We start from the raw sequence: 27,202 nt of genomic DNA, 5'->3' as shown, positions 1-27,202 counted from the left end.
AAAGCTGCCATGGACTGCGAGTCTCTCTTCACAGAAAGAGATGGCTGTAGAGCGTCGTCATTCTGGCATCTCTATGGCGGAACCCTTGTAGCCATTGGACCGGAAGTTCCGGCGAGCAGCCTCGTTGGCCCTTCTAGCCTCCTTTGTGAGGAGTTCTGACAGCGAGCCTCGTCACCTTCTGTCTCTCTGAATGGCCGCAAAGTAAGGGCACTCTAGCTTCCTCGGTCGCTGATCTGGGAGGCCGGAAGCGGAAATAACGGAAACCACCGGCAGGGCTGGTTGGTATCCGGAAGCCACCGGGACGATGGCGGCTGGTTGGAGTTTGAGCCGCTCGGAACGGAAAGCGGCGGCTCGTGCCGAGTTCCTCCGGCAGGAAGAGCAGCGGGAGCGACGCAGACAGGTACCGGGACCTGCGGTTGGGACGAGGGGCTTGTGGGTCTCTGTAGCGCTTGTGGGCGCCGGTGTTTCTGCCTTGCGCCCACGCCCCCTCCTTCCCCATCAACCGCCCCCTTCCTCTGTCTCTCTCCCTCTCCGTCTCTTTCTTCCCCGCCGTTCGGCGCCAGGTGTCGCGGATCCTGCGCAAACCGGCGGCCGAGCGGAGCCCCGACGAGGCTGCGCTGCTCTCCGGCTGTCAGGAGATCGTCCGGGATCTGGAGCGACTTGGCAAGAAGCGCGAGAGGCTGCGGCGGCGGCTGGAGGAGGTGTGTGCGCCTTGCTAGCTATGCCCCCCTCGATGCGTAAACGAGCGCGAGTGAGTACGGAGGAAGGAGGGTTTCTGGGCGGGGCAGCCACGTCAGTCGCTCGCCGGCGGCAGAAACAACACCGAGTCACGCGTGGGGCACCCTAAGTGGGCGCTAGTCTGCAAACGAGCCTGTTAGCCTTTACGGTGCTACGGCGACGCTTCACTTCTGTTGGGATTAGCGTGAACGAGTGAGCTAGTGAGAAGGACGGAGGGGATGAGCATCTGGTATTACCCATGTATACATTTATCTTGCTTGTTCAGCTACTACCTGCTGGTGACAAAACACACAGTGGAAAGTATGTGGCCTGCTTAAGAAATACGTTGTCCAAAGTAAATTCTTTCCAACACTGCTTAGTGTGGCTTGCCTAGGCCTCTGATTATTCTATTTTTACTACCTGAGAAAACTTACTCAATTTAATTTTTTTTAAATTTAATATATTTAGGCTGTTTTCCTGGGCAAATGTCCATCCATGGCAGCTTGCGTTCAAAACCTATATACACTTAGAACTATCCTTTAACAGCAACCCCCACCCATTTTTTAAAGCGGAGCCAGGAAAAACATAGTTCAGTCAGACCATTATCTAGCTGATATATGTCATATTCGGAAGACCAGTTAAAAAGTGAAAAGTGTTTCTGAAAACCCTGCAGTGTAATTTGACTGAGGGCTTTAAGGCAAGGGAGCCAGTTGCTGTTAGAGTAGCATTTAGGTTGGCTTTCAGTTGTTACAAAATCAAACTTCTGCTACAGCCCAAAGTTGATTTGGTCCATGTGCTTGAAAGTAAGTTCTGTTACATCAGAACGCCTTCTAAAGAAAAATGTTTAGGGTTAATGCTCTTGTTAGCCATCTCCTTGTTCTTGATGAGCTGGTCCCCCCTCACTTATTCCCACATGTCATTAATGTATCCTGTTTCTGACATGTAAGACGTTTCTACTGAAGCTCTTTCTTCTATTTCATGTCTTCCTTTACAAAGCTTGTAGAGTTGAGGACAAAAGAAAGAGCGAAGGGAAGAGACTAAAAGACATGGCTGAGTTTATGTCATGTGATTAGAATTGTACAGGGCTTAGCTGAAGTAGTCCTTTTGAAATAATTTCAGTCCCTCATTCATCCACTCTTAGGTTTGTGATGAACCTGAAGAGTTGAAAAGAAAAGTCAGTAAGCTCTCTGCAGCTGTGCAGGGAGCAAAGCATCTCATCATTTACACAGGAGCTGGCATCAGTACGGTAAGACTGTGTGGTTGGCTGTTCTAAAATCACCTGGTACAAGATCCTATAGTGGTTTGTATTTATTAGTGTGTGGCTACACATTATGTTCACCATGCAAGAGCAGTCCAGCTCTGACTCTTGAGAATCCTGTAGGCTCCCTCAGCAACAGATAAATATAGAAGAAACTGTATTCAAACTACTTTTGTTCCCTCCTAGGGACAATTACCTGTTAATGAGAGAGGTAAGCAAAAATAAAACCAGCTTTTTCATCCATGCATGTTTGATTGTGATTCCTGTCCAGTGTTCTCTGTCTGTTGTTTGGGGAGTTTGCAGAACAAGAAGAGCTAGACTGCTCTCTTGTGGTGAGTATAACATGTAGTGTGACTCTTGATGTGAGTTGGGCCACATTCACAAGTGAAACAGAACAACTGTTTTGAACTTATGAAAATAGTTTGTTGTAGTATTGTTAACAGCTTTCTTATTTAGAGGTAGGGAAGAGGCACTCCCAATCTGAAGTATGGGAAATGTGGATACTGAGATGATGGAACAACTGTTTTGAATGTATGCAGGAAAATGGGAAGCTGTCTTATATGCAGTCATAGAATTGGTGTGTCTAGCTGAGTATTGCCTATTCTTTTTGTAAGCTGATTTGGTTTTTTTCTACTATCAAATGGTATATAGATTTCGTGAAATAAATAAATATACTGACTGACAGCAACTTTTCAGCACTTCAGATGAGACTTTTGTAGCCCAATTGAAGCTGTGACCTTTTGCATGCCAGGCACAGGTGGTGGTGACAACATTGTGGAGTTGCATGAAATACTGATTTCAGCATTTCAGAAGCATTTTTAACTGATTGGGTAGGAATTCTGGCGTCTCAGAATTCATTTGATTTTGCATTGGATAGTTAGTTAGTTGCCTGACACCCTTTGAGATAGATTAAGGTTTTGCCATAGAAGAGGTTGTGTTAGATAATAAGTGGGTGACATGCTAAATACGTTAAAGGAACGCCAGTTTTAACTGTCACTTTGATTCCTCGTGTCTCAGAGAAACAACTAGCATTTTGCATGCCCACCTAAGAACCAGTCTACATAGCCAGTCCGCATATTATGTTTCTTCATGTTAAGGAGCATGTCTCTTTCAATCTAGAATACAGAAGACTCCTTTCAGAAAGCTGTCCCTAACAGGAAAGCTGCAGAATCATCATGTTCTTGCCTCTAGCTGTCTCATGTTATTGGGAAGAAAATAGCATTTTATCAGGCTTGCCTATGGCAAAGCAGCTGTTGGACAGTGGGAGATGCTGCTTGGCTGGCTGGGTTTTTCCATTCTGTTATGTTGTACAACTACCGTATTTTTCCGTGTATAAGACGAGGATTATTTATTTTAAAATTAAGTTAAAATTTGGGGTTCATCTTATACACGGATAGCGCAGTGTAGTGACGGGCGATAGGTTGCCGCGGCTTGCAGGAGACTGTCATCTTTGATTGGGTGGTTGATTGGTGGATGGGGCAATATCTGTTGTGGCTTTGCTGCCACTGCGGCAATTTGGTGGGCAATTGGTGAGCGCTCTTGGCGACCGTGCTTATGATTGATGTCATCGGCAATGCGTGAGAATGTCTAACAATACAGTTATTGTTCTATAAGCTCTGTAACTGGGCAATCCCCCTCAAAAAAAGTTCAACAACTCTGGGCAATCCTCCCCCCAAAAAGCTTAACAACTCTTGGCAATCTCCTCCCATTTTCTTAATTTGGAATCCCCAAAAATAGGGACGTCATACACAGGGGCGTATACTGTATATACATGGAAAAATAATCTGCTTTAGCAATTTGGGAGGCAGAAGAGCAGGGCAGATGAATCACATGTTTGCCATGTGAGCAGCATATGAACCTTAAGTGCCCTAGCTAGGAAGAAGTTTGGAATAAGATTTTTCCTGATGGAGAAAGATGTTGAGGCCATTTCTCAGGCAGATTTCAGTATGGTGTTAGTTGACCGATGGGAGTAGGTGCTTGCATAATGAAGGGCCTTCAGTTTTGGATGATGGTAGCAGTGGAGAGATGTCTGAGCAGGAGACTATGGGGGTTGGCAGGGCTTTTAGGATGTGACAGACAAAGTTGCTGATGAGTGTGGCTGTGTATTGCTGAAGGTCCCTTTTCTCTTATGTCTCCTGGTAACACAGGCAGCCTCAATTCCTGACTACAGAGGCCCTAATGGGGTGTGGACAATGCTGCAGAAAGGGAGGAGTATCAGGTAACCAAAACGTGACCGTACAGATGCTTGCCTGGTGCTTGGGAAATTTCTTAGATCTTTTCCGCCTCCTCAGAGAAGGCTCCACTGGAACATGTGAGATTGATTACTGTTATTTAATACAGTTTTTCTCTCCGCTTGCCAGGGCTGTGGATCTGAGTGAGGCAGAGCCCACACTCACCCACATGAGCATCGCCTGTTTGCACAACCACAAACTGGTAAGGCTGCATATTAGTCAATCCTATACTCCCAGGGGTAAAAAGAGATGGCACCAGTGGGGAACATGTGAATGTGAAATGGATATTATGTCTGGAGAATCTGGGATGCTGGAGAGCCTCTCAGTGCAGAGGATAAAGCCATGCACAAATGCTGTATTGTTAGACAAAGTGAATCAGACATGGGGCTTAGAGTAGCAGGGAGATAGACAGTCTTTGTATGTGTGTTGGAGGCTGGCACTTAGGACTCCGAAAATGAACCTCCCTGTTAGTTACTTGGTTCCTGAACAGGATTGAATTATAGGTTGAACTGATAGCACATAAATAGATATTACTTGCTGTAAAAGGCAGCAGAAATCCACGAAGAATTAACAGGTTTGTGGCATATTGTATGGGAGGTTTATAGGTTGCTTAACACACTCTGTACTTTCTAGGTTACTTTAAAAGACTGCGGTATGACACTGTATATTGACAGCACCATAGAAGTGATGCTGCATGTGGGTTACAAATACATAGCGTTAATTTTGGCATACTCCTTCAAGAGCTGTCTGCTCTTGAATACAATTTCTTAAATTAGGAAATGATGGATTTGGTACCAGTCTGCGAAACCACCCAACTTGTTGACGATATTCTCTCATTTTGAATGCAAGGCTGTGCTGTCTTTTATCATTAACTCTGCTACTTTCGCTAACTGGCACCTCAAATAGAGGTGAAACAGTAGTGCTCCCTCCTGTTGAGCAGTTATTGTCCACCCATGCTTTATCAGGCAACCACATTTAGCCACTGTCTCTCTGCTCCTGCTAATCAGCTATATCTCCTCCAGCTATTTTGGCAGAGCAGTGAGAAAGGGAGGGGAAGGTTGGCTATTTAACATGCAAACTGTGCAGATCATATCTTAACTGCTGATAAAGGGAAACAAGAAGTGACTTGCTTTTAACTCTACTTTCTCCATGCTTAACACTCTTGTTTTCCCTGTTTAGGTCAAGCATGTGGTGTCACAAAACTGTGATGGGCTCCACTTGCGCAGTGGGCTCCCTCGGGAAGCCCTATCTGAGCTGCATGGAAACATGTATATAGAGGTGAGCATATGCAGAGAGCGGGGCTTAGTGTACCATAGTACCATAGGGAATGATAACACAGATTCTGTGCTTCCATTCAAAATTAGGTTTGCACATCCTGCACACCCAATCGTGAATACGTGCGAGTGTTTGACGTGACGGAGCGCACAGCCTTGCACAGGCACCATACCGGCAGAGTGTGCCACAAATGTGGGGCACAACTAAGAGATACAATTGTACACTTTGGGGAGAAGGGCATCTTGCAGCAGCCCTTGAACTGGGAGGCAGCAATAGAGGCTGCAAGCAAAGCAGATGTGATCCTTTGCTTGGGATCTAGCTTGAAGGTAAGGCAGGAGAAAATGTCATTCGATGTACAATTCCACTATACTCTGTAATGGTTTTATTTCAAAAATTCTAGAATTATATTGGAATCAGCAGGCTGACACCTCAATTTATAGTCTTTAAGGTTTATTGTGAAAGTGTTTGCAAAAATAGAAGTTGCTGCAACTTAGGCACAAATATGTATGTTTCCCCCCCTTTGGAGCTTCATAGAAATGTAACAATAGACGTTTCTGCAACATAGGCACAAATATGTATGCATTTCCTCCTTTGGAGCTTCTTAGAAATGTAACAATACAATCCTTTGAGAATATTTTCCGGTGTCATTGGTTATAGCCAAATATATGCCAGGGAAAGGTTACGGAAACAGATTTCAAATATCTGGTCAAAGATAGGAAGCTCTTTTAAAAAATTAAGTCTGAAAAGGCAAGCGTTTCATAAAGCAACTTGGTTTGTATGAATGTCTCGGCTTGCATTCCCCGCCCCCCTTTTCAATTAGAGATTAAAACAGGAGTGGGAAACCTTTGACTCTACAAACATTGGTGAACTGCAATTCCCATCAGTTCTAGCAAGCATGGCTGATGGCCAGGGATGACGAGAGTTGTAGTTCAGCAACATCCGGCGAACCAAAGGTCCCCAAACCTGGATTAAAGTAAGGATGTATACAGTTAAGTGGTTCATAGCTAAATAACCCAGGATATATATTTTTTAAGTTTTCCCAATAAGGCAGTTTGTATTATTTCAACATGTTAGTGTTTGCCTCTCTATGTAAATGAGAAATATAAGAATGAACTAAAGGATACCTGAATTGGCCTTATACCATATTTGAGTAGATCACTATTTTTTAAATATAATCATATAAATCCAGAATGTGTATTTTGGATCTCTTACAGTTAAAATACAGTGGACCCATAACTTGTGGTGGTGGTGGGGTTGTGTTCCAAGCGTAGCACAAAAAGCCAAAATTGCATACAGTCAAAACACGTTGGGAATGCCAAAGGTTTCCTGGACACCTCCATTATTATTATTATTTTTTATTATTATTAATTATTTAATTGCCAAGGGTGTCGAGCTGAATGCACACAAGTTAAATGTGCATAACTTGCAGGTCTGCTGTATAGCTTTATTGCTCTTAGATCCTGACACTTGCTAGAGAGCGCAATAAGGAAAGGCCCATCTAGTACAGCATGCTTTGCAACAATCCCAGCAACTAGCTGTTACTAGATGTTCCATCAGGAATTGGCCAGTGTTGTACCAGAGGATCATGTCTTGCTTACACTTCTACTTCTCCCCAGCCATCTCCATGCTTGAGGGTGTTTTGAGAAAGTATTTTTAGTTTAGAAAGTTTTTTCATGTTTCTTGCCAAGTGGGACTGTAGTCCTCTAAGTACATTTCCCTGGGAGGAACATTGGAACTTGATGCCTAGGCCTGTTTTACTGTACGACTTCCATCTAGCTGAGGTAATAGCTAGCTGAGATGACTGCTAGTTATGTATATTTTAATAGTTGCAATACCTGCAAAAATGTTTGGTTTGAGTCTTTGGGGCATGCTAGCCATTGGACTAGAAATATGATCCCTTAAATTTTAGCAAAAGCCTGTGTGTTGCCCATTATCACTCCAGACAGTACACTTTAGATGTTTACTGGGACTGGCCATTTGCATTTGATAGAAATTCTGCTACAGATGTTGAATCCTGCAAAAGCCTTGGCAACCATGGAATCCTGGAAGTTGGTACCAGAAGACTGTTCCTGCTTCCTACTTCCCCTTCTAAGTAGTTTGTAGTAGGCATTGGTTAAAGATGACCACAGATGACTAAAGATGCACTGTGTTGCCAAGTATCTCAAAGTTTGGGACTCCTTCCCTCTTCTCGCACTGATAAATATTTTGGTTGTGTTGTCCTTCTCACAACAGGTTTTGAAGAAGTATCCACATTTGTGGTGCATGAGCAAACCACCCAGACGCCGCCCTAAACTCTACATTGTAAATCTCCAGGTTAGTTTGAGCCTTGTCATTTATGGGCAGAGCAATTTGCTCTGGTGATATATGCAAGTGTATATGATTACTTTAGTTGCTTCCATGTGTTTATAGGGTAGGACCAAAGTTCAGGGTTTATTCCGTCATGCAGCTGGACAAATTGTGTGCATTATAAAAAAAAATTGTGCAATGTGAAATACGCTTTTGTGCAGTTGGGCATATGGGATTGAATAAGAAGCTAAGTAGTTTCTAAAAAAGAAATAGATAAGAAATGTTTAGGTTTAAAGGATATACAAAAAATAAGCAATTGACGTGTCTGAGTAGAATGTGTGGTAATGAATGGAACATCCCTATGGACCAAAACTCTCTTCATTGATTGGTCCATGGCTGATAACACACTCCTATTCCATGTTGTCACTGGCAACCTCAGCAGCACCAGCTAGCAAGGGGGCTGCAGGGCGGAGCTCTTCAGCTCTGCCCGCTGATAGGTTGGAATGAAGGGGCAATAGCTTGGTGACCTTCCCGAATGGCAGTTGCGGTGCCCCATGAGCATGGAGCATGGCCGAGAGTGGGACTGGGAATTGATCAGGAGCAAGTATCTTTGTAAAGCCCATGCAGAGGGCTCCGTAGCAACTAGCCGTTGCCCAAATCTGCTCCTCAGTCTGCCCAAGAGAACATTGGGAGATTTTCTGGGCCAGGGAGCACTCTTTTTTTTTTTAATCTTGAATTTTTGTGCCCAGGGCAAAAACCCCTGTGGCCCCATCCATGCTATGCCACTGCCTAGAAGCCATCTGGTGGATTCCTACTTATCATTGGTTGAAAGTAATTCTGTAACAAGCCACATTGTCAGATTTCAAATAAATTTTTATGTTGTTCACATGTTTATGTCGAAGTTTCATTCCTTTGCCATGGGATAAACATGTTACTAACGTTTCTACAATAAAACTGAAAACCTAGTACGTGACATGTGAAGATCATTGTGAATGTCATGGTAGCAGTGCTAAGTCAGTTCACTTCATTCACAGTATTACTGTTCTGTCTACAGTGGACACCAAAGGATGATCTGGCAGCCCTGAAACTTCATGGGAAATGTGATGATGTGATGAAGCTATTGATGGATGAGCTGGGGCTTCCCGTCCCTTGCTATGACAGGTCAGCAAAGATATTGCTTGGCTTGAGCACTGTGCCCTTATACACTAATACTTCACTCTTGTAGATAGTAGCAGATTTTTGAATGAGCAGGTGCTAAATGTAGGCTCTTCTACATTTGATCTAAATGTTGGCTCTTGTCTGCTTATACAATATCATACGGAGGTTTATAATTAAATATAGCTTCTTGTTTCTTCATAATGTGATGTAATTTAAACATGGTTTGTATCAGGAAAGAAATATGCACTGAACATACTTGCACTTGTGAGGACTTGCAGTCCAGCCCTGTTTTACTGGAGTATATCATGCATGCTTCTAAACACACCCTTTCACTTGATACTTGGGCTTTATGGTAATTCTCTGCGTGCTGCAAACTTAATATTACATATTATTGTGCTTGCAGAACAAAGGACCCCATTTTCTCTTTGGCTGTTCCTCTGCAACCTGAAGAAGAAGGCAGTCATAGCAGGAGAGCTGTGGCTCCACCAGTAGGTCTTCATGAAGTGCAGCTGGGAGAGCAACAGCAGACACCCGTGGGACCCCTTTCTGGCGGCTGGTTTGGCAGGGGCTGTGCAAAAGGCACCAAGAAAAGAAAAATGTCTTGATAATGGCATTATAAGGGTGTTGTTTTTTTTAACCTTGAGGACCAACTGAAGTTGCTAAAATCAGGACAAGACCTTACACCTGCACTGGATTTGACCAGAATTGCTGGGCTAACTGGAAAAACACAGCTGCTATTTTCATAAATGTTTTGTATAACTACTCAGTTTGTAAACAGAGGCTGAAGCCTAGCTTGGTTTCTGCTGTGGCTGAGGAGGGGTTGGTGTTTAATACTCAGGGCTGTCAATTATTAAATATTATTAATAAAATAAAACAGTAAAAGGCAATGGCCGTGGTTTTTGTAGCACACAGTTTATATTCCCAGACTTGTGTTGATGTCAGCAACGCTGATAACTACCACATTTGGGTGTGCATGTTTTATCTAAACATGGGTCTGTTACAACAAGGGTTACATTTTCAGAAGATGTGCAGTACAATCGTGCTAGATTGTTGCAAGTGGTCTTGAGGGTAGGGTTGCCACCCGTCCTGTATAATACAGGATCACCCTCTATTTCAGTGTAAAATGCTACGTCCTGCATTCAATACAGGACACACCTTGTCCTGTATTTCCTCAGCGCTCTTTTTCTCTGCCAAGTTAGGGATCCTCTCCAAATGCATGTGTGTGAAAGGTCATGTATTTAAGCCCTGGGTAGCAAAGCAAAGACAGAGTTACAAATTCGTGTGTGTGTGTGTGTTTGACAGATTTCAGAGGAGCCATCCTTTTAGGCTGCAATTGATTGTAATGGATTGTTTTGAAATCACTCAAGCAACAGATGTGGGGTGGAAATTGCACCCACCCCACCGTTCTGTATTTTGCCAGAACAAAGGTGGCAACCCTAGTGTGTATCTCAGACGTATAAGGGTGGGTGCCAGGGGAAACAGAATCACAAGGGCTTTGGTCTCCCTTCAGCAAGGCAGTCCTACAAAATATCATGTACAGTGGTACCTCGGGTTACATACGCTTCAGGTTACAGACTCTGCGAACCCAGAAATATTACCTCAGGTTAAGAACTTTGCTTCAGGATGAGAAGAGAAATTGCGCAGCGTTGGCGCAGTGGCAGCGGGAGGCCCCATTAGCTAAAGTGGTGCTTCAGGTTAAGAACGGACCTCCGGAACGAATTAAGTGCTTAACCTGAGGTACCACTGTACAGCATTTGAGGGTCCTGGGGTAGGGAATAGGCGCCACTTTGCTTATTATGATGCAAAGCTTGACATCTGGCGTGGAAGAGAGCTCAAATGTCTCCAGCACCGGTGAGCGTCCGGCGCAAGGGAGATGGTGCGGCGCTAAAGGACCGAGAGAACGGGGCGCCCAGTCCCCACTCAAGGAGAGGGTTCCTGTGAAGGGGGCGTGGCGACGCGCGCGACGTAAGGCAGCGGGGGGGGGCGCGCGCGCCGCTTGTTGGTCAGGTGACGGCCACCGAAGATGGCTGCGCGCTCGAGAGCTGCGGCTCCTCCCTGACCACGTGACGAGGGAGGTCCCAGCGAGTGACAGCGCCGGGGTCAGGCCAGCCGCCCAAGAGCCCGGCACTCGCTTGTCGGAGATGCTGCGGAACGGAGCTGCCGGGGCCTCCTCCCCTTCTGGCAAAGGCGCCAACCGGCCCGTGCGCGTGTGGTGCGACGGATGGTGAGCGCTTGGGTGGGTGGGTGGGCGGGGGAGGCAGCCAAGCCCGTTCCCGAGGGGGACGGGACGGGGCCCACCTGCAGCAGCAGCAGCACCAGCAGCAGCAGAGACGCTTCCCCGGGTATTTCTATAGCAACCGCTCACTTTGCCGCGGTTGCCGCCGTCGCCCCGAAGCGGCTGCCCCTTGTCCCCATAGCAACGCCCGTCCGCGCTGCTTTCGGCTGGGCTGCGCTCGCGTCCGCGACGGCGGCGCTCCTGTCACCCGCCGCGGGGCATTTCCACGGCAGGTGCCCCCTCGGGCTTTCTGTGCGCCGCTGCCAAAGCTCCTCCGGGGGACGCGGGCAGCGCGGGGTCCAGAGCAGGAGGCTGCTGCCCTGCGCGCTTAGCGGAGGGAGTCCACAAGCTCGGTGGGGCGGGCAGGCTTGCTTCCGGGTAGAGGAGCCGCCGAATCGCGGCGTGCGTCCGCTCACGGGGAAAACGCGCGGTGTGTGTGTCGTGTGTGTGTGCCGCATGCACGTGGAGGGAGGGCTTCCTGCATCATGCTCGCCTGGAACCGAAGCTGCTGCCCGTTAAACCGGGCAGGCTCCCGACCTTCTTGTTTGCTTTTCTCTCTTGGCGGACCCTCTTCGGCTCCCCCTTCTCTGCGTTCCGACGGGGCTTCTGTCTCTACCGTACCCGCTGCTAGCGCAGGGTTTGCAACGGGTTGCTCTGAATGTGGGTGGAAGAGATCGCATCAGCTGAGCGCTCGCGGTTGGAGTGCGCCAATCGCAGAGCCCCGGCTCTTGGCTGCGATCCCGCTGGTAAGTGGGCAGCGAAGCTTCTGTGGGTGGCGCCGTCGCTCCTGATTGGCTCGATCCCGAAGCTGGCTGGTTCCCGTGGCCCTACTAAACTTATCCCATTGAAGGGACTGGATGTTCTCGTCTCGGGGTTACGTAGCAGGGACTTTGGAGCTTGAATACGGTTGTAAACATAAATTTCCACGTTGAGACGCGCTTTTGGATTATCCTGTGCCCTGAATTCCCCTCGTTCCGAGAGGTGTGTACGGTTCATGGCTGCAAAATGATGTTTGCTCATCGCTATCTTTTGACTACCCTATGGCCTAAATTGTACCTTATTGTCATGGGTTGGGCCTCAATGAAATTCCCCCCCGGGCCTGTTCACCATGATTGTAAATGGGCCACGAGGTTGTAACTGGCATAAACGTCACCTCAGCAGGAAATGATACAAAGTCACACTGCTCTGTACAAAGTTCTGAAATGCCAAATAGCCCACCCTTATTATTGCCTCTGGTCACCACCTGGTGTGGGAAGTCAAGTGCATTAACTTATTTCCCCAACTTGGTGCTGCAGGGAGGGTTCTGGAGCAATTTATAAAGTGCTACCGGTTTGCCTCTCCCTTTCCTTACTGTCCCCCCCCCATCTGTCTATTAGCTTCTAAACCTTGGGTAAGGTAAAGGTAAAGGGACCCCTGACTATTAGGTCCAGTCGTGACCGACTCTGGGGTTGCAGCGCTCATCTCGCTTTATTGGCCGAAGGAGCCGGGCGTACAGCTTCCGGGTCATGTGACCAGCATGACTAAGCTGCTTCTGGCGAACCAGAGCAACGCAGGAAACGCCGTTTACCTTCCCGCTGGAGCGGTACCTATTTATCTACTTGCACTTTGACATGCTTTCGAACTGCTAGGTTGGCAGGAGCAGGGACCGAGCAACGGGAGCTCACCCCGTCGTGGGGATTCGAACCGCCGACCTTCTGATCGGCAAGTCTAGGCTCTGTGGTTTAACCCACAGCGCCACCCATGTCCTAAACCATGGGTAGGATCTGTCTGTTGTACTATTTTTGTATACTGCTTAGATGTAGGTTCTCTATCATAGAATCACAGAATCTTAGACTAAGAGTTGGAAGGGACCCAAGGGTCATCTAGTCCAGCCCCCTGCAATGCAGGAATCCCAGCTAAAGCATCCATGATAGATGGCCATCCAACCTCTGCTTAAAAACCTCCAAGGAAGGAGAGTCCACCACCTCTTGTGGGAGTCTGTTCCACTGCTGAACAGCTCTTACTGTCAGAAAGTTTTTCTGAATGTTAAGTCGGAATCGCCTTTCATGTAACTTGAAGCCATTAGTTCGAGTCCTACCCTCCAGAGCAGGAGAAAACAGGCTTGCTCCATCTTTCATGTGAAAGCCCTTAAGATATTTGAATATGGCTATCATATCTCCTCTCAGTCTCCTCTTTCCCAGGCTAAACATACCCAGCTCCTTCAAGTGCTCCTTGTAAGGCCTAGTTTCCAGACCCTTCGATAATCTTGGTTGCCCTCCACTGCACATGTTACAGCTTGTCAACATCCTTCTTAAGTTGTGGTGTCCAGAATTGAAAACAGTATTCCAGGTGTGGTCTGACCAAGGCAGAACAGAGTGGTACTATTACTTTCCTTGATCTAGACACCATACGTCTGTTAATGCAACCTAGAATAGGCTTTTTTTTGCTGCTGCATCACACTGTTGATTCATGTTAAGCTTGTGGTCCACCAAAACCCCTAGGTCCTTTTCACATGTACTGCTAGTAAGCCAGACGTCCCCCATCTTATATTTGTGCATCTGGTTCTTCCTCCTAAGTGCAGAACCTTACATTTGTCCCTATTGGAATTTATTTTGTTAGCCCAGGCCCAGTTCTCCAATGTGTTGGGGTCATTTTGAATTCTGATTCTGTCTTCTGTGTCATTAGCTACCCCTCCCTCCACACAGCAGCCATCCCACTTTTTCTCCCTCTCAACAACTGTGTAAAGTAAGTTATGTTAACCATCCAAGAAGAAATATAAGATGGGCAGATGAGTGATTGATGGAAGGAAGTTCTGAGGTAGAGAGAAACAGCTGGATGTCCTCTTGGTGTATAGGTGATACTGAATTAATGAGATTTAATGAGGCCACCTGGGGACAGTGTGTAGAAAGAATAGTAGAGGCTCAAAAACATATCTTCAAGGGAGAGAAGGAAAGGTTCTACTCACAGAAACATTCAAAGATTGTTTAGACAGGTAGGAGAATCACTGGAGGACAGTCACAAAGGAAGTCAAATAATAGAAAGTAATTAAATGCATCAAAGGTGACAGGTCAAGAAAGATGTGAAAGGAGTAGAAGCCTTTGGGTTTAACTTTCTGTGCTGAGGGTGTTTTCAGCGGAATACAGAGGGGTTCCACTCTCCTTTCGGGGTTCAGGGGAGGAATTGGAGTAGAGAGCCAATATAGTGGAGCTAAGCAGCACCAGGGAGTTTAGATGCAATGGGCAGAAACTACATTTGGGGGTGGTTGAGGAGGGAGGAGGGATCAAACTGTTGGGGAGAGATTGATTAACAAATAGTTTACTGTGCTTTCTGTGCTTACTCCGGCATTCAGAAATATTTGTGTATGCAGTCATAATTAATGCAAGATTCCTTGCCATCTGGTTTGCAGTTTGTTCATAGCATTCTGCTTTAAGAAGTGGGACTAAAATTTCCTGCATAATCTGAGTGGGAGGGTGCATTCCATGTGAGAGCAGGCAAGGTCAATTTTCATTAAGCGTCTCAATTGCCTTGTTAGCAATAGATATTATCTGGTATTACAGCAGTCTAATATTTTAATAGTACGATAAGCCTTGAGAAGGAATTCCATGGAGGAACAGCATGTCCTTATTGAAATGGAGTAAGCCTAGGACCTTAAGGGAAGGTCCCAGGAATATTTCCAGTGACTGAGCAAAGGGGTTATGTTACCAGGAAATTCTTTGGAGCTGTGGGGCACAATGAGTCCAACATCTTGCATGCGATCTCTTCTCTTGGTGTGTTCTGAAGCGTAGAAGCTGCTTGTATCAATTACCACTGTGACTCCAATTGGGTTGGGTTGGAGGAAGGGGGCAAATGGCACCTGGAACCCTTCCAGGTGCTGTCATGGTAACTAGGTTTGAAGCCATGTGGCTTCTGGAAGATAACCCCTGGGACTGCTGGCACCAAGAGACATTCTAAATTGCAAAATCATAACTAAGAGCCCTATTAGTAACTGCTTGCCTTTAGTCTAATTATGTAGTTGCTACCTTCTGGACCAGAGTTAGATTAAACATGAAGAATTCATGCTCTCCTCAGGCTTTGCTGTCTTTTTCATTAATTTGTAACCCATATTAGCATAATTTTGCTCTCATTACACCTTTGATTTTACCATGAGTATTTCTCCAAGTTATAAGCAAAAGTGGTCTATGAATTCTTCCCTATGTCATTTTAGCAAAACATGTGTGACCATCGCTGCCCTCACAGGCCTCCCTCTCTATTGAAAATGGCAACTGAAGGCAGGCAAACCATTCACCTTATTGCCAGTTATCTGTCCAGATTGGAGATTCCTGCAATATTAAAATCAAGTTGGGATTTTCCACTTGTGGTTGTCTTCAGGCTAAATAATTTAATCATGCACATTTGTGGTTTTCCATTCATCAAGCAATACAATGGGCCTCTCAGTGCAGATGATGTAACAATGAGCAAAAATGAGATGCAGAGATATGAGCAGATATATGTTTAACAGAAGAGCATAAATGTAACGAGGACTAAAATCTTTTGCTGCTTGTGAGCACCTTTCCATCATCAGTAACCACTATTAGTGGTATAGCTGGCTGAAATGATGCATTGATTGGTGTACTATGAGCATTACAAGATGAGAGTCTTGTGATAACAGTCAGTACCAGGGCAAGTTCTTCACAAAAGCCCCTTTGTCTTTTCTATTCTTTTTTGTAGCTATGATATGGTGCATTATGGGCACTCCAACCAGCTGCGGCAAGCTCGTGCCATGGGTGATTATCTGATCGTAGGAGTCCACACAGATGGTAAGGAAATTGGTCCACTTTTCTCCTTGTTTCAGAAACACCCCTGGAAAGAAACCCAGAAAGTGAAATTGTGAGCAGCAAATTCCTTTCAGTCAGAATATGTAACAATATGGTTAGATTCTCCCCCTACCATCTGCATGATTTCACAGTCCACAATCTGGGGGTGGCCAGCCTGATGCCACTGACAGTAGTGTTGATTTTCTCCAGCATCTAGTAGTCAGAGGTGTATTGTGAGAGAGGAGAGGGATGAATTACTGTCTTTCTGTCCGCTTAAAGCCATGTCTAGCCTTTTGAGACTTCACCTTCTACTGCCCATATTTTTCCAAAGCTTATTCTGAAGCAATGAGGACTAGGAACTCTTTAGGATGTGAGATGCCAGTTTGCTTAGGAAACGTATGGACCTGTTGAACGCACGCAGACCTGGTATTAACAAACTTCTCTCTCGCTGTCTTAAATCTCAGAGGAGATCTCCAAGCATAAAGGACCCCCTGTCTTCACTCAAGAGGAGAGATACAAAATGGTGAAGGCCATCAAGTGGGTGGACGAGATTGTACCAGGAGCTCCTTATGTCACAACATTGGAAACGCTGGATAAATACAACTGTGACTTCTGTGTACATGGGAGTGAGTACCTGATACTCTTCTAGCTGGTTATCTGTGAATGATCGGCCCAGTTGCATTTAACTGTGGCTCTCAGGCTAAAATAAATGGTTTTCTGTCTTTGCCAGTAAATCTCATGTTCATTCACTATCCTGGACTTTATCCATTCCTCAGCATACACTAAAACCATAGAGGTGTGCTCCAAAAAGGAGTAGGATGCTTTGGGGAACAGAAATAAAATGGAAACCAATACTGTCTGCAGAACAACACTCAAGTTATCTAAAATTACTACATCCGTGTTCCCAAAGGATTCTGTTTGATCCACAGTGCTCTTTCTCATCTAGTTTGGGAAGGGCAGTGAACTAAAGCTTCCCCCAGCTTTAAAAAAGGCAGACCTGTTCATATACACAAGTTCACCATAACTTAACTGTGGTGTGTGGTTTTAGGCTTTTGCCGATTAGTCTTCCTAGGCAGCTTCTCTAATCTGCCAGCAATGATCTGTTTTTCCCCCTTCCCTTCACAGATGATATCACACTTACTGTGGATGGCAAGGACACCTACGAGGAAGTAAAGAATGCTGGGAGATACAGGTGACGCCCTGCTTAGGACTGCTGTTGTTGCCCTGCTCAAAATCCGTCCCCGTATCAGAATAGCGAAACATTGCCGAGCGGATTGGTTAATTTTATTCATTGCGTTTGTATCTTGCTTTCCTTCCATACAGTTCAAATTGTGTACATGTCAATTCCCAGGTGGCCTCCTGCAGAAATGCTGGTCGTGCCTGAGCCCATTTAGCTTCAGTGTCAATATTACATTAGGCTTCTTGATGCTATTCCCTTGTCCCCATATAAATGTGGTGTGCTTCAGGGATAATCTTGGGGCAGGAAGGAGATGTGAATGTGAGCGTAGTGTGAACATGGTGAGTAGCCATTGCCAAGGGCCCCTGTCTCACTCTGAGCTTGTCTTATTGCAGGGAATGTAAGCGCACTCAGGGAGTATCCACCACAGATCTGGTTGGCCGCATGCTGCTCATGACCAAGGCTCACCACAGCAACATTGTGAGTCAATGAAAGAGTTTGAGGTGGGGAACGGGGCTTCTTGGCTACACTGACTTACCAAGGCAATCCGGGCTTTCTGATCTGAGATTGCTTCCTGGACAGATTGTAGCAAGCTCTGCTGCTTGCGTGCGCCAGGACTAGAAGCTGTTTGGCAGAAGCCTTTGAGGCAGCAGGTGCCAAAAGCAAAGAGAAAAAACATATGTTTGATGAAGTGGCCTTTGCAATCTGCACAGAATTATCACTCTTAGTGTTTAGACCACGTGTACTGTGTTGATGGACTGGCAAGGAGGGAAGAAAAGGATTCAGAAGCTGTTCATGTAGGTCATCAGATGGCAGCAATGGGATTAGGGAGCAGGGTTTTCAGGTGGGTTGCCTGGAGAATGGTACAGGACATCACAGGTCAGGAGTGTGTACATGTACATTTGTGTGTTTGTGTCAGATTGTTGCCATTTGCCTTGTGGGCAAGATGGCTTGTCCTGAAGATATACATGGGGTTGTGGAATTGAAGCATTTGATCTTGAGTTTCACTTTGCACCTTGATGTGCGTGGGCTGAAGACGGAAACCAAACACTGTCCCATTAAGTGTCTGTTTTAGTTTGAACTGAGAGATTGTCTTCTTTACATGGATGTGAAATGCTTGTACTACCTCCGGTGTCAAGGGGCAGTATGCTTCCAAATATCAATTGCTGGGAATCACAGGTGGGGAGAGGGCTGCTGCACTTGCAGGTTTCCCATAGGTATCTAGCTGGGCACTGTGAAAAACGGACGCTGTACTAGAAGGGCCTTTGGTCTCATCCAGCAGGACTCCCTTTATGTACTTAGGGTGGGAAAACTTGAGTGATGGCAGCTATTTCCTATCACAAGGGTGGAGAACCTGTGGCTGGCCTGGTGTTGCTGGACCATAATTCCCATCATCTCTTGACCATTGGCCTTGCTGGATGGGGCTGATGGGAGTTGGAGTCCAACAACCTCTGGAGGGCAATAAACTTCCCACCCTTGCCATTTCTGATCCCTTGCACCCTGCGTTTCCTTCCTTAACTAGAAAGTCGTATAGGCATTTTCCCACAATTCATTGACATGCTTGCTTTCTCTCTTAGGATGAAGACATGGATTATCGGAAGCACACAGATAACTTTGGGAAAGTGAGTACCATTTCCAGTGACTGCAAATGAAGCCTGGGATGTGATTCCTGCATGCTGTGTGGTTTTGCATTTTTTACTGTGGCTTTTCCCTGCCTGGTTTTACCCTGAGCAGACCTGACTTCAACAGTGGAGGGTGTGATGGGAATAGGCAGAATCTGGGACAATGTCATGGTTAAGTAAGTACTAGATACCAACACACTATTCACAACAGGGTAAAATGAAGATGAAAAAGCCACAGAGAGAATGGGTGGGACAAGCTGTAGTGGTTTTATCTCCCAATCTAGTGAAGGATTAAAAGACATGAATTGCAGCTTTCATCCTGACAATCATAGCAGACATGCAGCTTCATCTGGTGTTAACTGTTAATTCCTGTTGTTTTGTTGAGAGTTACTTGTGAAAAGATAAGCTTGTTGGTGTGAACATCAGCTCAGTGATCAAGGAGATTGTTTGGGGTTTTTTGCAGCTGATTTCTAGTCTCACCAGGACTTCAATGGAATATCTATTTTGGCCAACTGAAATACCTTTAGTATCTGCCAAGTTATACAGTAGAGTCACGTGGAAGCTTATTGTGTCTTGGAAAAACTTTGTGCTTTTTTTTCTGGCCTCAGGAATGTGTGCTTTGGCACCAGCATTGTAATGTGTGTATATCAGATTAGTTGACTAAACTAGCTGTAGAAGCAGTACTTATTGCTGCCGCGTGGTGGAGCTAAACTCTACAAATAGGTTGTTGAGATATCTCAAATGAGTCATCGAAGTTTTCTTTTTTACTTTCCAGATTTCTCCCAGAAAGGGGAAATCCAGATCAAATGGGGTAAAAATATGGGCTGGTATTTTGTCCACAATATCACATGGACACTGAAAAAAACAAAAAACTTTTGTGCATTGATCTGGCAGTAAACATCTGTCTGCAAGCACCTATTGATATAGGTGGGATGTTGTGTGGCATGCCTGTGCTAGGAGTGTGTTCTCAATGGCATTTCAGTCTGCTTCTTTCACAACTCATCCCAACTGAAGCCTGCCAAGGTATTAAAGTTGTACTCTTTTCTCCAGTGCCCTAAAAGTCACAGCCCCTGGACCGGAGTTTCCCAGTTTCTGCAGACATCCCAGAAGATCATCCAGTTTGCATCTGGCAAGGAGCCACAACCAGGAGATACTATAATCTACGTGGCTGGTGCTTTTGACCTCTTTCGTATCCTGTTTCCTTTTGGGCTGGGTGGAAAGAGGTGTCTGTGAGGCAAATTACGGGTTCCTGCCACCTTGTGTTTGGTCTTACTGTACCCCAGGTCTCAAATGGCCCTGCTGTGCTTTGCTTTTGTTTTGTTTTGTTGCAAGTTGTTAAGAAACCCCTATTCCCCTCCCAGAGTGGTTTAACAATCAATCTCTCTTCCCATGGAACTTGGTGGATTGTACCACTCTGAGGAGAACAAGTCAGCTATAGTTGTTCTTGTTTGACTCAGACCTTGCAAGGCATTGCCACCCCTTCTACAGTTTCTACTGTAGTAGAGAGTGCATTTTGAGCCCAGGTTCCTTACTGATGTGCCAGAAATACAGTCAGCTCAAAACATAGGCTTTTGCACTTCCTCTTTAAAACCATATGTGTTAAGAATTTTCTGCTGTGATAGCCAAACTAGCCCAGGAGTCTTTGAGTTATAAACTCTAACAACCATCTTCGAAGAAGCTGAACTCTGCCTGAGTCATCCTGTATCATGCATTCCAATGCATCCCAGTCTGTTACATTTCAGCTGCTGCTGCTACAACGGTTGAGTGAAAGGCACATGAACAATAAAGGATGTGTACAGACACGCCTTAAACAGGGCTTTCCATGCTTCCCCCCTCCCAAAAGGAAACCCACCTTCCCCCGACCTTCACTTTGCATTTGATAGACCTACACATCCATGATTCATCTGCTGGTCTCAGCCACCTGTCTTTGCTTGTCAGTTTTTAGTCATTGCAGGCAACATTTGTTGCTCTATTAGTATTTTTTAAAGGAAAAACACATTTTAAAAGAGTTACAAGATCACTCTAAAGTTACAGGTCACAAGTGCCAAACCACCAGCGCTGTGCCAAGATTTTTTATGCCAACTGTAGAATTGGTTTTCCTTGTGTTTGATCCCTGATATAGGGTATTGGAAGTCTGTAAACAATGCAGTAAGTTCACTTCCACAGCTACTCAGTTGCTCCAGCGCTGAGTGTCTGTGTGCATCCAAACCATAGTAACTCAGATTGTCACAGCGGTTGCTGAGACTACCAGGAAAAGAAGCATAGAGTCTATGAGAAGCAAACAGAAAGTCGCTACTTCTCATTCTGGCTTTTATCCTTAACACATACACTCTCCAGATGTTGGTCATGTGGACTTCCTGGAGAAAGCGCACCAGATAGCAAAGCGACCTTATATAATTGTGGGGCTACATTTTGACCAGGTGGGTATCAGCTTCACACTGCCCAGGCAGGGTTGGCCATTCGTTCCTTCTCATCTCAGCTGGGAGGGAGGGAGGGTTGGGAATGCAAAACTTCCACTTGTGCTGATTGTCATATTTTATTCGTAGGAGGTGAATCTGTACAAAGGCAAGAACTATCCAATCATGAATGTGCATGAACGAACCCTCAGTGTTCTAGCCTGCAGGGTGAGTATTAGAAGAAATCTTCCCCTTACAACTAGGACATGGTCAGAAAGAGCCAGATAAAGCCGAGCACATCTGGCTGTGGTAGGCCACCTGGTAAGCTTAAAAATGTCACTGGAAGGTGCCTGATATACAGAGTTCAGTAACTGAAACAGCCGTTGGCAGATGTGGGAATCCAGAGTGACTGTTTTCTTCTCTCCCTCCCTCCCTCCTCCTCTTAGTATGTTTCTGAGGTGGTGATTGGAGCCCCCTATTCCATCACTGCTGATCTGCTGGATCATTTTAAGGTGAGTATAGTTCCATTGATTGATTGTGTGTGTGATTTCTACTAACTGGGGCGGGAAGTGTATGCTCTTGGGAACCTGTTGTTAAAAGGAAGTATCTATACACACCTGTAAATTAGTTTCACCGGAGAACATGCTGGGGTAGTTGGGGAAAGGGGAACGAATGCATGTATTGCTAGCAGCAATTACTCTGTAGCATCTCCTCTGGTTCTGAAAAGCTATCATCTGTACCCAGCCTGACTATTGTTCCCTATTTGATGAGGGGTGGGCTGCAGTACCAGGATGCTTGTGAGGAAGAGAACACATTAAGGATTGTACAGTACCAATGTGTTTTGGATCAGCCATGGAAGTAACTGCCTATATTTTTGTGGGTGAGTTGCTGGCAGTTGTCTCCCTTCATACTGTACCTGTGGTAGACAAGCGCTTGAGAGATATGTCCCTTTGCTTCTGAAGTTTCACAGGTAGCCACATCATACTGTAGGGGAGCCTGCGAGCGAAGGCGATAGTGACTATTGCTGTTTCTTTGCAGGTAGACTTTGTGTGCCATGGAATGACAGAGGTGGTACCAGACAAGAATGGGTCAGATCCATATGAGGTAAGCAGAAAACTCCTTCCTGGTTAGTGTCGATTTCATGCCATCTATTGTCCAAATCACAGTGCATGGCAGAGAATTGGGTTCTCTTCTGGGGGGCAGTTTTTGAAAAATGGGTATGTGGGTGACTGGGCAATAAGGCTTGGCCTGTCATTTGTGTGACCAAGTGGCAAGCCTCTCCTTGCTGTGGGAAAGTGCAGTTCTGTTCTTCCCTTGAATGCACTTGGGTTGTCAGCTTTTCCTGCAGCTGTGGCACATATTGGGCATTCAGAAAGTATTTTGGCAAATGCCTGTTGTTAACTTCTTTGGAATGCCTCTAAAGAGCCATTGCCTTGTGTCCTCTCATCTCTCTTCCCCATATTTGCAGGAACCCAAGAAGCGTAATATCTTCCGGCTGGTGGACAGTGGCAACAATCTCACAACAGATCTGATAGTGAAAAGAATAATTAAAAACAGGTTGGCTGATCTTGACTTTGGTTCATGTTGGCACAATAAGGCCTAGATTCTACCAGTGGCGTAGCATGGGGGGTGCAGGGGGGGGCGGCTGCACCGGGCGCAACATCTGGGGGTTAGGGAAATCCACGGGTTAGGGGGCGCAAATCCATGGGTTAGGGGGCACAAATTACTTGCCTTGCCCCGGGTGCTGACAACCCACGCTACGCCACTGGATTCTACTGTGCTGTAACTCCTTGCTTGTCTTTTATTTTGGAGTCCCGTACGTTGCTAGTCATATTACAGACTAAACACGAATTCACAGATGGGAATAGCTAAAATGCTTTCCAACATCCCTGAAGATGAAATTTCAACAGTTTCATTTCAATGTTCAAAACCAACAAGAAGTGTGGGCCTTGGAACAAAGATTCTGTGCTCTGCACCGTTGCTGCCTCCCCATAGTTTCAAGTCTACAACTATCCACTGCCTGATATTCTACTTGCTGTTCCCTCTGTCAGTTTTGACAGTACTAGCACATTCTGAATTCTTTGAAAACAGATATGGCAACCAGAATTTATTATGCAAGTATGAGTAAGCCATTGGTGTGTGCATAATAGTTACCTGGAGCGCTGCATTTGCTGTTGTAAGAGCTGTCTTGGCAAGGGAGAGCTTTTGTACCGAGCAGTCTGTTGCGATACTGGATTCTGTCTGGTGCTGCTGCCAGGGCCGTTTGAAGAAGCAGGAGCGAATCCGTTGTCCTTGCCCACACAATTCTGATAGTGGTTAGACTATGTCTGTTCACATGATGGTTCCCGAGCTCTGAACATGCTTTTCCAGGCACCTTTAAGAATGTTGAATCCCTGAAGCCATTGGGTCCTCAACTAGAGTCTTCCACATGGCTGCCTTAGATGGCTTACTTGTCCAGAGCCTCTCCTAGGAGGGATCAGTGTTGAAGCAGCAGAAGTGAGTGGCTTAGCAGAGTAGTATATTTTCTGTCTCGGCTGTTTGGAGCGTCTCCACCCCCATCGTTCAGCCTGGACACAGAGATCCAGCACTGAGGGTCTTCTGGCAGTTCCCTCACTGTGAGAAGTGAAGCTACAGGGAGCCAGGCAGAGGGCCTTCTTGGTGGTGGCAACCTGGAACGCCCTCCCATCAGATGTCAAAGAGATGAGTAACTATATAACCTTTAGAAGACATCTGAAGGCAGCCCTGTATAGGGGAGCTTTTTAACGTGCAATGTTTTATTATGTTTTTATACATGTTGGAAGCCACCCAGTGTGGCTGGGGCGACCCAGCCAGACGGGTGGGGGTACAAATAATAAAATCATTGTCCTTACAATTGAAAGAGCACGGTGAATTTAAATATTCCATGCTGATACAGATTTCTCGATCGTTGCAGGTTGGAGTTTGAAGCCCGGAACCAGAAGAAAGAAGCAAAAGAATTGGCTGTGCTGGAGGCCATGAAGAGAAGAGAGGAGGAAGGGGCCCTGGGGAAGGCAGGCCAGGAAGATCATGAGAGCTAGCATGGGGAACGGTGTAGCAGAATCCTTCCCTCCTGGAGCGGCAATATTTTCCTGGAGGATAGGATACTGCTGCCAGCCTTAGGAAGGCCTGCGGTAACAATTCTCCCGTGTGTGGGGAAGATCCCGGATGCTGCTATCTAGTTAGCCCAGGCCCACTCCCATGGGAAGATTTTAATATTGCCCTCTCAATAGCAGGTTTCAATTCCAATGAATGTTTGCAACATGGTGTGATTTCACCTGACATATTGGAGCTGGGGAGTCAGGGTTATCTCTGCTCAACTTCTTATTGAGTCTCTGCATCTCGGAGCATCTCTCTGATTTCTGCCTGCCAGAGACAATTTTTTAATCTTTAAAGCCGTCCTTTCTGGTCTGGCTCATTGCTTACAGCATTAATAGGATCCCAGAGCATTTGCTCAACAGCAGTGCTTGCTGGAGTTGGGCTCCGAGCCAGACTGACCACTACATTTCCTAGCTTGGGCACAAAGGGTTCTCTAAGTGGCCTGTTGCTGCTTGCACACACTGCCTTGCATCTGGTACCTACAAAATATTTCCAAGCTGTAACAGTGGATGGAGCTTAGGCAAGTCCCAGGGTTCCCCGGTGGTAGACAGTGGCCCTCACTACTCTGTACTATGGCCAAGCAAGAGATTGGTGGCACTGCAATTCTCAATGTTCTCACAAAACACAAATACCGCATAGATCTTCAGAATGTGCTTGGAGCTCCATCCTAAAGCCCCAGTACGTTGCTTCACAACCACGGCTTCATTCTCATCCAAATGGGCCTTGTGGTTCTTGTGCGGAGAGATGGAGACATCAGATACATTGAGCCCAGTATACTGCGTATTGTATTTAAAATGCTTTGTGCTGCTAAAGTTGAATGCTTTGTGGTGAGATCTAGGTGCAGATCACTGTCTGAGGCATCTTTTCATGTGTAGTGGGAAACACATGGGGGGCGCGCATGTGACCATGGGGCTCTTCCCTGTCCAGGCAGGCTCTGTGTCTTTTCTATCTCTCTTGTACAATTTCAGCGGTGGAAATTAATAAAATGTTGATGACTTACTTATGTGGGAGTGATTACTTTATTTTATTTATTAAATTTCTATCCCAACCTTCCTTTGAAGATTACAGGGCAGTTTACAGTGTAAAAGTACAAAATACATACCATAACAACAAACAAAAACAATAGCCCCCATATTATTGTTATTAGCCCTGCTTTTGGGCTTCCTGAGAAGCATGTGGTTGGTCATTGTGAGTGCTGGGGCAACCCAATAAAATGTGTGTAGGGTATAAATAGTAAAATTAACATTATGGAATGGGACATTCCTATTTTCATCGGAGAAATGTTGGTGGGTATGGGACTGCGCCTTGTGTTACATTTCCCAGAAACTTCTGTATTCTTTAAGTGGGAAATTCACGTCTGAAGATGGGAAGAGCGGCAACACGACATACACAAAGATGCACCACCTAGCAATTTGTTAGTTTTCATTTTGTTTATAAAGCCTAAAACATAATCTCTCATAACCACTATTTCCCTCAGTTCCTTGGACTCCCTTTGCAATGAAAGTCATTTTAGGCATAGGGATCTGCTCTATATCTTCTGCTGTAAGGCCCTTCCTGTGACATTTTTCCACTTTGCTTCTTCCTTCCCACTCCCCCTGTGCCCCCCTCCAGCTTCTAGTTGCCATCAGGCACCCACTAGCTTGTCCCTGCCACTCACCACTGACAGACACTTGCCACTCCTGGATTCCTGATCCCCCTCGGCTGTAGCTGTGCCCCCCTGCCACTACCAATCCATGACCACACACACCACAGTCCACACACCCCAACTATCAGTCCTTCAGGGCTTCCCCAGGAGGAGAAGGCGCAGCAGTGGGTAGGCCGCAGCAGTGGGGTGGCATGGGCACAGCGAAGGAGGAGCAGGATGAAGCAATGAGCACCAGGCAGCAGCAGCAGCAAGCAGCAGGTGGTGTTTGCAGCAGCAAGTGGCAGGAGCCCACCGCCCTGTGGCAATGCACACTGGATATGCAGTGGCAGCACTGCCCCACGAGCCTGGCACCCTGAGGCAGCTGCCTCACGGTGCCTCATGAGCAGGCAGGCCCTGTCTGCTGTGAAGCCAAATGCAAATAAGTCGTTCAGCTTCTCTGCACTCTCCTTAACCTCCTTTGCCCTACTGTTGACTCCCTTGGCATGCAAAGGTCCAACCGCCTCCCTAGCCAGTCTCCTGTCGTTAACGTATTTAAAGATTTTTGTTGACTGTCTTTATGGTTAGCCTTCATGGTTTAAGCAATGTGCTCCTCAAATTCTTTTTTTAGTATCCCTTATTAAACCTCCTTCTTGGGAGAAAAGCAATGACAAACCTAGACAGCATCTTAAAAAGCAAAGATATCACCTTGCCGACAAAGATCCGTATAGTTAAAGCTATGGTTTTCCCAGTAGCGATGTATGGAAGTGAGAGCTGGACCATAAAGAAGGCTGATCACCAAAGAATTGATGCTTTTGAATTATGGTGCTGGAGGAGACTCTTGAGAGTCTCATGGACTGCAAGAAGATCAAACCTATCCATTTTGAAGGAAATCAGCCCTGAGTGCTCACTGGAAGGACAGATCCTGAAGCTGAGGCTCCAATACTTTGCCCACCTCATGAGAAGAGAAGACCCTGATGCTGGGAAAGATGGAGGGCACAAGGAGAAGGGGACGACAGAGGACGAGATGGTTGGACAGTGTTCTTGAAGCTGCCAACATGAGTTTGACCAAACTGCGGGAGGCAGTGGGAGACAGGAGTGCCTGGTGTGCTCTGGTCCATGGGGTCACGAAGAGTTGGACACGACTAAACAACAACATCAAACCTTTATTTTTATTTATTTGTTGGCCAAAGTTTGTGTTCCCTTTTTTGTTCTCACTTGGACAAGGCTTCCATTAGAAAATGGAATGGCTCTGTTAGCTTCTTTGGGTCATTGATTTCTAGGGGTAGCTTTCGTTTCC

The 27,202-nt window shown here is 46.0% G+C and overlaps 2 protein-coding genes and 1 long non-coding RNA gene across 4 annotated transcripts; all 3 read left to right on the top strand.

Moving 5' to 3' along the window:
• The first annotated feature begins 266 nt into the window (after window positions 1-266).
• SIRT7 (sirtuin 7) lies at window positions 267-9,812 on the top strand. Its single transcript, XM_081899833.1, has 10 exons — window positions 267-400; window positions 564-701; window positions 1,859-1,963; window positions 4,123-4,193; window positions 4,336-4,408; window positions 5,386-5,484; window positions 5,571-5,807; window positions 7,714-7,794; window positions 8,822-8,928; window positions 9,329-9,812. Exons 1-10 carry the CDS (start codon window positions 305-307, stop codon window positions 9,528-9,530), a joined length of 1,209 nt encoding a protein of 402 aa, XP_081755959.1. The 5' UTR covers window positions 267-304; the 3' UTR covers window positions 9,531-9,812.
• Window positions 5,814-7,702, top strand: LOC309363625. Its single transcript, XR_014165486.1, has 2 exons — window positions 5,814-5,960; window positions 6,047-7,702. It is a non-coding gene; the product is annotated as an uncharacterized lncRNA (long non-coding RNA).
• Window positions 9,813-10,989: 1,177 nt separating the features above from the next.
• On the top strand, window positions 10,990-25,280 carry PCYT2 (phosphate cytidylyltransferase 2, ethanolamine). Of its 2 annotated transcripts, none has more exons than XM_081899752.1 (13): window positions 10,990-11,149; window positions 15,887-15,975; window positions 16,437-16,598; window positions 17,098-17,164; window positions 17,545-17,629; window positions 18,727-18,771; window positions 19,822-19,960; window positions 21,109-21,191; window positions 21,318-21,395; window positions 21,614-21,679; window positions 22,206-22,271; window positions 22,636-22,724; window positions 24,100-25,280. In XM_081899752.1, exons 1-13 carry the CDS (start codon window positions 11,067-11,069, stop codon window positions 24,221-24,223), a joined length of 1,176 nt encoding a protein of 391 aa, XP_081755878.1. In that variant the 5' UTR covers window positions 10,990-11,066; the 3' UTR covers window positions 24,224-25,280. The 2 variants fall into 2 exon arrangements, with proteins under 2 accessions (XP_081755878.1, XP_081755879.1); XM_081899753.1 differs by lacking the exon at window positions 10,990-11,149 and adding an exon at window positions 11,841-11,946.
• Window positions 25,281-27,202: the final 1,922 nt, after the last annotated feature.

The sequence above is a fragment of the Podarcis melisellensis genome, assembly GCF_964234715.1.
Source record: "Podarcis melisellensis genome assembly, chromosome: 2".
In the NCBI taxonomy this organism is placed as follows: Eukaryota; Metazoa; Chordata; class Lepidosauria; order Squamata; family Lacertidae; genus Podarcis; species Podarcis melisellensis.
Note: the sequence above shows the minus strand (reverse complement) of the source record. Positions and strands in the feature narration are given on the sequence as shown.

Excerpts from the sequence above, each read along its gene's own strand:
- SIRT7 (XM_081899833.1), top strand. The coding sequence starts at position 305 with ATGGCGGCTGGTTGGAGTTTGAGCCGCTCGGAACGGAAAGCGGCGGCT. Across the intron at positions 5,485-5,570 it reads ATGGAAACATGTATATAGAG|GTTTGCACATCCTGCACACC; the intron begins GTGAGCATATGC and ends ATTCAAAATTAG. Across the intron at positions 5,808-7,713 it reads GCTTGGGATCTAGCTTGAAG|GTTTTGAAGAAGTATCCACA; the intron begins GTAAGGCAGGAG and ends TTCTCACAACAG.
- PCYT2 (XM_081899752.1), top strand. The coding sequence starts at position 11,067 with ATGCTGCGGAACGGAGCTGCCGGGGCCTCCTCCCCTTCTGGCAAAGGC. Across the intron at positions 18,772-19,821 it reads ACACAGATAACTTTGGGAAA|TGCCCTAAAAGTCACAGCCC; the intron begins GTGAGTACCATT and ends TCTTTTCTCCAG. Across the intron at positions 19,961-21,108 it reads TGGTGCTTTTGACCTCTTTC|ATGTTGGTCATGTGGACTTC; the intron begins GTATCCTGTTTC and ends TACACTCTCCAG.